General features: G+C 38.5%; 1 protein-coding gene across 6 annotated transcripts in view; it reads left to right on the top strand.

The window, feature by feature from the left end:
- The window catches only part of LOC577805 (dynein heavy chain 8, axonemal), a 92,517-nt gene that overhangs the window by 1,015 nt on the left and 78,794 nt on the right, over positions 1-12,708 (top strand). For all 6 annotated transcript variants that reach the window (XM_030994722.1, XM_030994719.1, XM_030994717.1 and 3 more), the window contains exons 2-11: positions 411-631; positions 1,276-1,568; positions 4,539-4,714; positions 5,845-6,001; positions 7,049-7,261; positions 7,847-7,960; positions 8,607-8,738; positions 10,212-10,321; positions 10,869-11,322; positions 11,812-12,011. In XM_030994722.1, coding sequence (XP_030850582.1) covers positions 411-631; positions 1,276-1,568; positions 4,539-4,714; positions 5,845-6,001; positions 7,049-7,261; positions 7,847-7,960; positions 8,607-8,738; positions 10,212-10,321; positions 10,869-11,322; positions 11,812-12,011 — 2,070 coding nt within the window. The remainder of the gene's footprint in view (positions 1-410; positions 632-1,275; positions 1,569-4,538; positions 4,715-5,844; positions 6,002-7,048; positions 7,262-7,846; positions 7,961-8,606; positions 8,739-10,211; positions 10,322-10,868; positions 11,323-11,811; positions 12,012-12,708) is intronic.

Here is a 12,708-nt window from a genome sequence, read left to right as displayed (position 1 = left end):
TAGACCGGTAGTGGTAAAATTGCGGTTCAAGGGTTTTGGGTGCAAAATATCCATTCAATATTGTTTAAATATTGCCCTCAGAGGTTTAGATGGTAAAACTTCAACCTAAATTCGCAAAAAAGCAGAAATATATGCCAAATGTTCAATGTTGAAGTGCAATCGCGATATCTATCCAGGCTGGATCGATATGATAATTTACCAAATGTATTAATTAGTAGCCGGTTTCCCGGCAAAATATGTATCATCACGTATAAGTCAAAACATATTCTGTCACATGATTGGTAATAAGAGCTTCCATTTCATTTTTTGAGAGGGGGGCGTTTCCAAAACTGGTCTATACCTTTAACATCCAACTACAGAGCTTAGTGAATTCACTTTATAATGGTCCTAACTGAATTCAATTGCCACAGGTTTGAAGTAGCGGTCAAGTTTGCCATCCCTAAGATCATCATCGAGCCGACCCTGGATGCAGTGAAGACCTCGTTGGGTCAGATAGCTCAGGTCATCCTGAGCGTAGCAGACAAGGTGACCTGGTGGGCTGGGGATGGGGTCGGGGAGACCATGCTAGGAGACATCTCAGATGAACTCATGGTGCAGAGCTCACTCAGGCAGCTGGACGGTGTCGTAGAAGGTTAGACATTCAAAAGATTTTTTAAGGTTTAAGTAGCATATTTAGACTTTAATTTACTGTAATTACTTTTCTGTAACAATTTCTTGGATAAAGAAAGAAAAAAATCAATGATGTATACTTATAAAAAGAGGTGTAAAGTATGTCAAATAACAATAAATTTTTTAATAATATTTTGAATAACCTAATGCAAATATTATCTTAAATGATGTGTCAAAGATGATAATCAAGCAAAAGTATTGATGTGAATTTTCTTCTGTACATTTTTTCCTGAATATTATGTAATACATTCAATGAGAATAAACTCACAGAAGGATGTATAGTAGTGAGCTCTCATGGGGAATTCGACACCATTCGGGTGTTGTCAATCACAAGGATTAGCTTTAAGTTTTTTGACCAACCAGCCTTATTTAATGCTCTGCATTTCCCCACATTCCCCCACATACTTGTATATGGTAAAGTCATTATCTTATATTTTCCCCTCACCTAATGACTCTGAGAGACTAGGGGTTATTTCTTGATAGGACTATTGGTGTGCAGATTTGTTCACCCACTAATGGTACTCCCCCCACGTCTAGTTTCTGCAAATAAGGACCTTCTGCACATGGAAACTGATGACCCTCTTCCTTTAAATTGTCACTATCTAGACCTCCAGAGGGACATTGACAAGCACCTGTTCCACTTCCGATTCTACGACTTCCTGTGGAAGGACGACATGTATGGCTCTTACTACGACTTCATCGCCAACGATCCTGGCACCTTCGCCATCAAGCGAGAGGTGGAGCGCCTCCTCCACATCGAGGATAAGATCCAGGGTATTCCAAAGATCCTTCCCATCGGTCCAATCTCCCTGGAGACTAGACCCATCACAGACGCCCTCTATGGTTTCGCCATGCAGTGGAAGGCACAGTATGCACAGGTGCTGCATGAGGAGGGCAAGGTGGGTTTTGATCACTCGCACATTAACTGTTAGATACTGTAGGCCTCTCAAAGACCGTGCATATTTTCATTCATATATGTCAAAGCAACCAAACCAAGCTTTAGTTAACAACGGTTAAGAATTATTAATGAGAGATCGTTTGTTCTAACAAAGAATATCAAGGAGTACATCATCTAAATAGGAAGATCCTCATTAACCAACTGATTGTCTCATCATTGAGCTCACAAAGTCCTGAAGCACCTTGAGGGGATTTGTAGATAGGACAAGCATCTATGATATGATCCATAGTTTGGATCTCCCCACAGGCACAGTTTGGCGATGGATCAGCTCCAATTTTATGCAGGAAATATTGTGTACGGGCAACTCCGGTTCTGATACGGTTGATGTTGACCCAGGCTTTTCTTGAGAGGTCACTGCCACTTGGTTTTGCAGAAGGATGAGGGATTATTAGGTTAGAAAAAACACAAATAATAGTTGTTTGTTGCCTTGTCTTTGGCATGTCTTGATAGAATTCATGCAAACCTGTCAACACAGAGGCAATAGATCTGTAGATCGTTTACACATTTATGTAAATTTTGAAAGACATTTTGATGAGTGTTAGCCTTGATTGATGGAGTTTTCATTGGCTTTATGGAAAATACAATGATAGATTATATATCTATAGTGCTTGATACATAATACATAAGTACTTGTAGTATGATAAGATACACTGTCTTGAGATATTATGCAAATATACAATGGCACTCGAGGGCACTCGAGGGTCTAGCTAAAACTATTTGCATCAAAGGAACATTAAATAGTACTATTGATGTACCTGCATGAATGTGAATAGTTTTAGCTTGTTCCAAGAATGAGTCATTGAATATTTGTTTTATATCCCTTCCACCTGTATCATTCCTTGAACACTTTTATAATAACATGTACCATACTCACATTCACATCACATTCAAAAAAGAAATAAAAGAACCAGTTCTAACTTACCTCCACCTAAGTACCTAGTCTAGTATATTGCTGATCCTGATGTATCCAAAAGTTCAACAAAGTTGTTTAAGTAGTGCGTCCAAAAGTTCAACAAAGTTTTCCATGGAAATTTTTACCAAATAGTTAACAGCAGGAACAATTCAAAACGCATAAATGTAAAACAATAACAAATGTACAAGGCTATATTCTCACTCCTTTTTAGTTGTGGTAATTGTTAAAGTTGCTAAAGCGTGGGTATATAAAGGGCAACCCACGGACGTACGCACAGGAGCGTAATACCTGTTGGCTCAGTGTTATGTAGTGATCGCCAAGTTGCCTACTTCACAAACGACTACATACCGAAGCATGAACATCTTCAACAGTGCAGCCATGAGATATGTTTGCTGGTTCCTCATGTTCAGTGTTGCCGACTGACGGTCTCATAGTAAGTGGTTGGGGGTGACGTTGAGGTGGACTACCAACTGTGTTTGTGATATCATCCAGGACATTGACTGTCTGTTAAAATTTGGGTCTTCTTCACCAGAAGTAGAGGGTCTAGTATCATTCTCCCCACTCTCACCATTTGATGAAGAAGTTGTTGGACAATGAATCGTTGATAACGCATGCAACATACTTTTCTTCTGCATTTCACTTGTACAGGAATAGTTCTTGACGCTTGTCTCAAATCAGTGGCCCGACAAAATGTCTCTTGAGGCATAGCCAGTATGATCTAACATTGAGATACTTGTTGCCCTCAATGAGTGATTGGTATAGTTCTTAGAACATCTGGCATTCATAGTGATTGCTTTAGTCATGGTTGCAAGAGTGATTTTCCCTAAGACCTGATTGTCATACCAGCAATCATCCGCATCAAACTTCTTTCCTGATTTGCCTTTGCCCCTCTGCAACATGAATTCACAATTGGGCTTTAATTTTGACAAGTTTTTCTTCATATTTTTAACTGGGCAGTGATCGACATTACCTGGGCCCTGGAGTGAGTGCATTTCTCCTTCTTGTGCCTCGATCTTTATGGCCATCTTGGTGATTTTTGGTATTCATGTCTCGCATTGTGTAAAAATCTCCATCCTCTCGTTCATGCAAAGTGAAATCAGTTGGCTTCGATGCTCCTCAGGTTCTCCATCCCTCATTACGTCTATAAAGACTTTCTTTGCAGGCCATCGGGTGTGTTCGTGTCCAAACTGTTATGAATCAATACCATGACATCTTTGCTGATGGGTGGGTGGTACTTGACGTTGGCTTAAATGCCACTCAATTTCAACTTCTTGATCAGGGCTTTGAAGCGTTTGTTACTCAAAGTGAAAGAAGGATCGTTGATAATGTCAACTTTCAGAGATTTCTGAAAATGTCTCTGCAATCTGAATCTGATTGACTGCATTGATGTTTTGCTATACAATGCCCCACTTTTTGTACGGGCACCAGAATAGAATCTTGCAAGCACAGAATTGAGTGATTTCACGTCAATTTCATCGTAACTTTAATACGTCATCAATTTGAGCAAAAAAAATGAAGAAATATGGACACAGCAAACTTGATTTGTTTCTGAGTTTTCACACTGTCAGTTGAGTTCGATAGCGATATTTTTCGAAGTCGATAGTTAATAATCAGTGAAAAGTGAAGAAAACTTTTACCGCTATTTTTTGGATCAGCTGCTTGGTGAGCGCACCCGGTGAACACAGCTAACCTTAGGTTGCCTGTGGCTTGCAGTGGGGTCCATGGCTAGAGGCTCAGGCTGAGCAGCTGCTTTTTGCCCCTTTGTTGAATATATTTCCTGTTAACATTTAAGACTCAACAGGTTAAAAATGAGAAAAGCCAGTCACTTTAATTGTCAGAGAAAAATTCGAGTACTGTAGGAACATAGTTGAAGTTATTAATATGCAAGTGGAAAAATATATTGGTACAACGATCCATTTTCATACATTGTGCACAGTAGATATGATACTGAAGAGATCTTTTAAGAAATACTTTAATTCCTATTGCATTTAATTGCAGCGTCAACTGGACAATGCCATCAATTACCGGACAAGCATCAAGTCCAAGCTCATGGCCGATGTGGTAACCCTTGACCAGCTGAATGGCACCCTCAATCTCCTTGAGGAGGTCAGGGATATGGAGAATAAGATCGATGCTATCTATCTACCCATTGAGACCATGTATGCAGACCTCATGTAAGTACTGTTATGATTCTTAACGTTTTCTCTCCCCATATAATAATAATAATAATAAAAACGTTACTTATAATGTGCTTACCACTGAAGTCTCTACGTGCTAAGATCTAGATCTAGGTCATTATAATAATACCTGATCTTACATTTAAACACTGATATGAGTTTTACCATTGTCTCAGCATTCTGATTATGTGTGTAATAGAAGCATTTCAAATATGACATGCCTGGAATATATTGAGTGAAATGTTTTTTTCTTCTAATATTTTACATTTTCTCCTCTATTATTAAAGAAAGGAAAGTGAAGTTGAGAACTAGTAATTGTGGCAGCATCTACAACAGGAACCATGAAAGAGCGTATATATTAAATCCTGCGTGAATATTTGAGCAAAATTCGTCTGACTGCGATGCCTCAACTTAAACTCAGCTCTTATTATTAGTACATACCTGCCAATCCTTCCAAATAATCCATAATATTCTGATTTTTAGGATTTTAAAGCTAAAGACCAGTTATGGTCATGCGATTGCATTGTGTAAGAAACATTGTGAAATTGATCAGAAAAGGTTGATCATCTAGCATAGATGTACTGCAAGGTTCTGGAATCATCAAAATGATAAGAAATTTGGCCAAGACTTCATGAAGTTAGAATCACTGTACACAGAAAGATGTATATGGGACTACACACACGTGCGCAACACGTGCATTTGTATCTCTCAACAGGCAAGAGATACACTAATTTACCAAATATATCAATTAGTCAGCGGTTTCCCATCAACATTTTTATCATCATGTATTATTCAAAACATATTCTTTCACATGATTGGTAATAAGAGCTTCCATTTCATTTTTTGAAATTGGGGCGTTTCCAATACTGGTCTTTACCTTTAAAGACCTACATATTTCAAATTTTTCGAAATTTTGATTTTAATAATTTTTTTGTAAAAAATTGCTAAAGCCAAATTAAGATTGTTTTATCATGTGCCGCAATTTGCCGCAAGGTATAGCATGCCGGGAATGGCAGGTACTGTATGTTAGTATATTATTGTGAGCATTGGTTGTGAGTTTCCCATGACTTTCCTGTTGACATTTCACACTTTCTCATGTATACCTCATAATTTTCTCCACCTTATAGAAGCTACCGTCTTCGTCTGCCGCGCTCCGAGGTGGAGGAGGTGGAGAAGCTGAGAGATAACTGGCAGGAGGTGGTGGATCTCGCTGAGAAATGTCGGATCAGGCTCCTCAAGGAGAGACGTGGAGCCTTTGAGCAGGAGCTTGACAAACAAGTCAAGGTCAGTGACTCCCCAATACACTTGCGAAAGCAATAACAAACACAAATGATGCAATGCAATACAATTATGCAGTAACTGTGGGAGTGTCATGGTTGAGTGGTTTAAGGCGCTTGACTGCAGATGCGAAGGTTGAGGGTTCAAATCCTGACACGGCACTAATATCCTTTGGTAAGATATTAACCTACCCTTGCTACTCTCCACCCAGGTGTTAAAATGGGTACCTGGTAGGATGCTACCGTCATTGTTGGTCAAACAGTTTTTGAGCGTCAAGTCATGCCTGGCCGGAATGCTCCCCAGGGAGAGGAGATTGTGCACACAGTGTGTGCGGGCAAGCACTGAATCCAATGACCGGGGTAATAGTATATCTGTAAAGCACTTAGAGACGTCCGAGATGTATTAAGCGCTATATAAAAGCTGAATATTATTATTATTATTAACTCATCAGACAGAAATACCCCTTAAGATTACAGATTGAAAATTCATGGTGATCCATTAATTCCTCAGGAGCCTATTAAGTTTTCCAGGATATGTTATTTATTGCAAAACCAAGTTTTTTTCCACCCAAGATTCTGTAATTGGCATTTCAAAATGTACACTTTATCATCTGGCCATGCTTGTATGTTTTTTCCGTTTGTTTGCTAAATCCTGACATATTGTAAAAGTATTAAAAGCAATAAAAACATGTGAGAAAGGCATGTTTGTAAATTATCGGGCACAACGCCGCTCCATTAAAGGAATACGTGAATGTTTGTTGTATTCCTATGTTATCTACACATATTTTCTATTGAGAAAAAAGAGGAAAATGTGCACAGCTCTATTACTCAGAGGTGTAGTGGTACGGACTGTTGATCTTAAGGTCCACGGTTCGAGTCCCGCCGCGGCACTAATGTCCTTTGGCAAGACATTGATCTTCATTTGCCACACTCAACCCAGGTGATGTAAATGGGTACCTGGCAGGAATTAATTCCGCGCTATACAAGAACCAAATATTATTATTATTATTATAAATACATTGAATTGAATTGAATTTCTCTATATCTGTCACAGATGTTTGTGGTAGAGGTGATACAGTTCAGAAACAGCTTTGACTCCCAGGGTCCAGCCGTCCCAGGCGTCCAGCCAGCCGAGGCTGTAGCAAGACTCCATGAGTTCCAGGAGATCTTCAAGCTCTATGACTCTAAGAGGAGGACCTTAGACTCGGTGTCCAGGCTCTTTGGTATTGTCTGTAAGCCCTTCCCTGAACTGGACAAGACAGGAGAGGTATTGAATAAAGAAATGTTTGTGTAGTCGTCGATAATCAGTGGAAGAATTATGATATTGGCTTTCTGAGATAATAGCCGTTTTCTACACATTTTATCTTTTAATAAATGTAATGCTTCCCTTATACAAATAATGCTCACAGTATAAGGCCTTTGTCAAGGATATGACACAGTTTGAAGACGTTAGCCTTGAGCTGGAGATTTTATCTTGTGTAGAAAATAGGAATGCAATCCAACCTTATCGCTACTAAGTATTCTCATGAAAGCAAGACAGAGAGTTATACTCTTTCCTTAAGGAGAATTGTTCTGCTTTATTGATGAAAGTGGATTAAGATGTTTTTTCGCCTCTACTAAACTTATCCTTCCCCCAATTATAAGCTTCTTAGCTAATGTGAAGTATTGCAGAGAAACTACATTTACGTCAACATGACTAAATGAGTGATATTTTGAATAGAATCGCAGCGTTCAGTCCGCTTGCAAGGCCCATTCATATAAAAGTCACATCTTCAATTCAATAAGATAAACTATCCCTAAACATAAACATACATGTCATTATTCTTTGGATAATACTTGATTAATTCCACAGGAACTGGATCTTCTAGGACTGCTCTATGGTCTCTTCCAGAAGTTCATAGCCTTTGACAATCAGTTCAGAGACAGACTCTGGGCCGATGCAGATCTACCAAAGGCCAACAAGGAGGTAAGGCACTAGAACGTCATTATTTTTGCTTGGTGTTTATAGTTGTTTATATGGAACCACCATAGTTTTAAACTTCAATTTTGCGAAACCTTGAAGTCTAAAACAACCGTCCAAGAACAATTATGAGAGTTCACTTGGAACTAACACTTACCTTCATGCTTGCACAGATGTCTCTTAACTTCATCAATCAATCAATCAAAAGACATTTGATATAGCGCCTTTCCTTGCGGTAACAGAACTTATAAGCAAAAGTTAATCACTTCTCAGAGATCAGTTAGGTTACTTAGGTACATGTATATGTAGGCTGGTATTAAAGTTATTTTTAGCAGAATAGATGTGACTTAGTAATTTCTTGAACTGGTAAACAGATGAGGCCGTCTGAACAGCAGTAGGTATTTGGTTTCACAGTTTTGCAGCAACCAATGGGAAAGACAATTCACCAGTATGTTTCTTGTGAGGCAGATGGATGATGATGATGAGCGATATTTATCAATGACTTGGCATATTTTGATGCCTTATGGCAATTAGCGTTGTTTAACTAACACTGACAAAAGATAACATTGTTTTGAGAATACCACCCCTGGTTCATAGATCATTCGTAGACCAGCACCATGCATACTCACAATCTTGTCTCTTTTCCCACCAGGTTGAGCAGTACTGGGATGAGTGTCAGAGCCTACCAGATAAGATCAAGGACTGGGATGCATATAACAACATGAAGAACAGCATCAAGTTCTATCTCGATGTCTTCCCTATCCTACACAAGCTGGCATCAAAGGTAATCACCAGAAACATTTTTACTATCATTCGAGTAATAAATAATTTTGCTCTTGCCAATTATTTGATTTGGGCCTTTTTCTCCAATTAATGTGCAATATCTAATTTTAAATCACACTATATTGTTATTTAAATACTCATTCTAATTTTATTAAACAACTTTCTTGATTAAGATGAATGCTGTCATTACATTTATATTAGAGGGGAAAACAGAATAGAGGCTGTCATTTTGATATTTACGGCGTAACCTCACCTTTTCCAATACATATTTTTATGCTTAATTTAAATTTTTGTAATATAATTGTATGTATAGCAATTGTTAAATACTTTCTCAACTCTGTCGCTCAAACAACTTTAATTTTTTCTTCTCCATTCTCTCCTTTCCACCGTGTTGGTCTTTCAATATAAAAAGTTTTGCAATTTTGATTTCATCTTACCAATGCTAAATCATTTCTGCAAAAGTTGACTTACAATATATATTTTAGTTTTGTTTTAATTTGTTTGTAAATTGAACATTTTCAGCATGCGAGCTGCTTGTTTGATGTGTCCAATCCAATTTTGCATCATCACATCAAACTTTTTTTCCCCTTTTATACAAATGGGAATTTGCGTTATGGTTCTTTTGCCCCATATTTATGCAGTACAGTATCTGATCTAATGAAAAACACACTTCATGTATGTTTTATTAGGAACAAAATTCTTTTAATATTCTATAGCATATTGAGATTTTTATGATTAGATGTGACTTGTCCTTTACACAGGCCTGATAAAAACCCGATTTAAATCGGTTTCCCGATTTTTTTTATTTTTCCCGATTTTTTCCCGATTTTTTTTTTCTTCCCGATTTAAAAAAAAAAAAAAAAAAAAAAAATCATTTTTTTTTTTTTTTTTACCAATTTTTTTTTCCTTCCCTATTTTATCCTGATTTTCTCGATTTCCCTCTTATTATCTCTATTCTTCCCTATTTTTCCCCCAATTTTCCCAAGTTTGTCTCAATTTTCTTACTCGAAAGGGGGGAATGTTGTTAGATGCCATTTTTTCCCCGCGAATCGTCTTTTTTTTTTTTTACTCAAGGGGGGCGTGGTTGAGGGGAAAACAAAAAACCTATTTTTTTTTTAGTGCTCACTATCACCCCTGTTTACAATTTTGTTCTAAAAGTCAGATGCTATTTCATCCATGATAAATGATGATGCATGTGGGTGATATTGAGCAAGTTGGCATAATCACTAATAAAAGATAGCTGCCAAGTATTCCTTTTTGGGGGGAATTATTCCTAATTTGGGGCATTCAAACAACTGTTTTGAACCATACATATAGATTCCTCTCTTTTTCTGAAAAATTCTGTGTGTAAAGAGTTTACAAATATACTGTATTCCTGGGATTGGCTGGGATATGAAATCTCTACCACTCGATCTGTAGTCCTTTGATTCATCCAGTGGACCATGAAATGTTTTGATATTATTCTTGATTGCAGGAAATCCGCAATCGTCACTGGCTCCAAGTGATGGGAGTGACTGGGAGCTCTTTCCAGCTTGAGGCTAACGTCTTCAAACTGTGTCATATCCTTGACATAGGCCTTATACCGTGAGTATTATTTCCATTAGGGATGCTTGAAAAACCGTATATATATATATATAAACCAAATTGGATGGCAGAATTCAAATAAATTGACAGTATGTTTAATGGCAAAGTGATGCCACTTTCCACCCAGGTGAAGTAAATGGGTACCTGGTAGGAAGTAATTTCTAGAACCCGTTATTGCCTTATCATGGGGGTAAAGCTTCAGCCAGGGTAATAATGTGATACTTTGTATTCAGCGCAGTTTGATAGTAGCTGCATTATAATAATAATAGTATTGGATATTTATATAGCACACATATCCACCCTGCAAGGTGCTCAAAGCGCTCCAATATTACCCGGCTCTACTAGGCTACCAATTTAGGTGCTCACAGCATTCAAGGAATTCCTTCCTGCCGTACCCATTTAACACCTGGGTGGAGAATGGCAAATGTAGATAAATGTCTTGCCAAAGGACATTAGTGCTATAGAAATGGGCATATTTTCGTTATCATTGTATAAATCATTCATTAGGAAACTAATTTCACAAGTTGTTATTCTACTCACCATGCAGGCACCAGGCAGAGATTGAAGAGATCTGTCACTGTGCCAGCAAGGAGCTGGAGCTGGAGGTGAAGCTCAGGGTCACCGAGGAAGAGTGGACGGAGCAGGTCATGACCTTCACAGACTACAAGAGACGCGGACCCATCTACTTGGAGAAGGACTCTATGGAGCACCTTCTGGAGCAGCTGGAGAACGCCCAGGCCGTCCTGGCCAACATGCTGACATCAAGGTTTGTGGGACCGCTGAGAGAGGAGGCTGCAGGATGGGCAGAGAAACTCAGAGGTGTTGGAGAGGTTTTGGAGCAGTGGCTAGAGGTCCAGGACCTATGGCAGTACCTGGAGGCAGTCTTCAGTATTCCTAGGACAGCCAAAGAGCTTCCCCAGGAGGCCAAACGCTTCAACAGGATTGATAAGAGCTGGAGTAAGATCCAGAGAAGAGCTTACGACACAAGGAATGTCCTTCAAGTAAGTATTTTTTATTTTATTTAATTGAACAGTTAGAGCTTTCGAGCTTCATGTGCTTTTGTAATGAATTAATCAGTGATGTTAATAATGATAAACAAAGTTATTCCATAACCCTGTATCATATTTGATTTGATTTGATTGATGTATCTTGCTGGAGGAAATCCAGAGTAGGACCGAGACGTAACACATATCCTAGGTTAAGATCAATCTCCTTCATTTCTTTAATAGGCCATAGTTGTTTCAATCTCTTTGATTGTTTTCTACATCTTAAAGCCTATCTGCACTAGTTTGGCCAGGAGGGATAAAACCTCCCTGCATGGTCACTGACAGGTGGTTATCTCATCAAATCAGCTCTCAATTAACATAAGAAAAAGGGGAACAGGGGGATCAATGGGTACCACTTAAGCATTGTTAGCTATATAGAGGGCGTAAGTACATGTAGCTACAAGAAGTGCAGTGGGGCTTTAATACTATCCTGTTCCTCTGCAGTGCACCTACGGTGGAGAAGTGCCTAAAGGAGTCGTCTTGCGTCACATCCATGAAGAGCTTGAGATCTGCTTCAAGTCTCTGACAGGCTACCTAGACAAGAAGAGACAGGTCTTCCCAAGGTTTTACTTCCTGTCTGACCCTGTCCTCCTGGCTGTCCTCAGTCGACCTTTCGACCTTGAATCTGTCAAACCTCATCTCAGGTAGGTGTCTCTTGTATTCAATGTTTGAATGATTTGAGTGAATAGAAAAATGATTGTTGTGACACTAAACAAACGCACAAAGAACAACTGTATTAAAACGTTCAGTAATTTGAAAATGCTAGCAAAGTCTTGGGTGAAGCATCAGTGCTTATTGACAGAACAAGATATCGCTAGAAAAAGATGAATGAAATGTACACATTGATTTATGAGAAGTAAAAGGGTCTAAGGGTGTTGTAGTCTAAGGAATGTTTGAGATTACTGTGGATCAAGTGGTTTAATTGTTTAGAATTCCATCCATGGAACTATTGTCCTTAAATAAGATATTTCTCACTGTCAATGTCAACCTAGTTATAATACATGTAAGTGAGTACACGATATGGAGAAATTCTTTGAGTGCTTTAGTGCAGCATCAAGGCAACTGGCCTAAAGCCAGGCTGGTAGAAAGAAATTCATCTTGTCCACATAGCCACAGGAAAAAAGAAAAAAGAAGACAAGATGTAGCCATTGTGTGAAATACTCTACCACTCAAAAAGTCACCATGGCATTACATGCAATAGTACTGAATCATATTTCAGTAAAAACTTGTATAGTAAGACCACCTGTTTATAAAGACAACATTTTCTGTTTCCTCTCGTCAGTGTTTGTCAGTGAAATGTGTATGAAAGGAAGATGTACATAAAGACCACCTACCTATATA

Source organism: Strongylocentrotus purpuratus, unplaced genomic scaffold (genome assembly GCF_000002235.5).
Source record: "Strongylocentrotus purpuratus isolate Spur 01 unplaced genomic scaffold, Spur_5.0 spur5_scaffold_21, whole genome shotgun sequence".
Lineage (NCBI taxonomy): Eukaryota > Metazoa > Echinodermata > Echinoidea > Camarodonta > Strongylocentrotidae > Strongylocentrotus > Strongylocentrotus purpuratus.
This window is presented reverse-complemented; position numbering and strand designations above follow the sequence as displayed.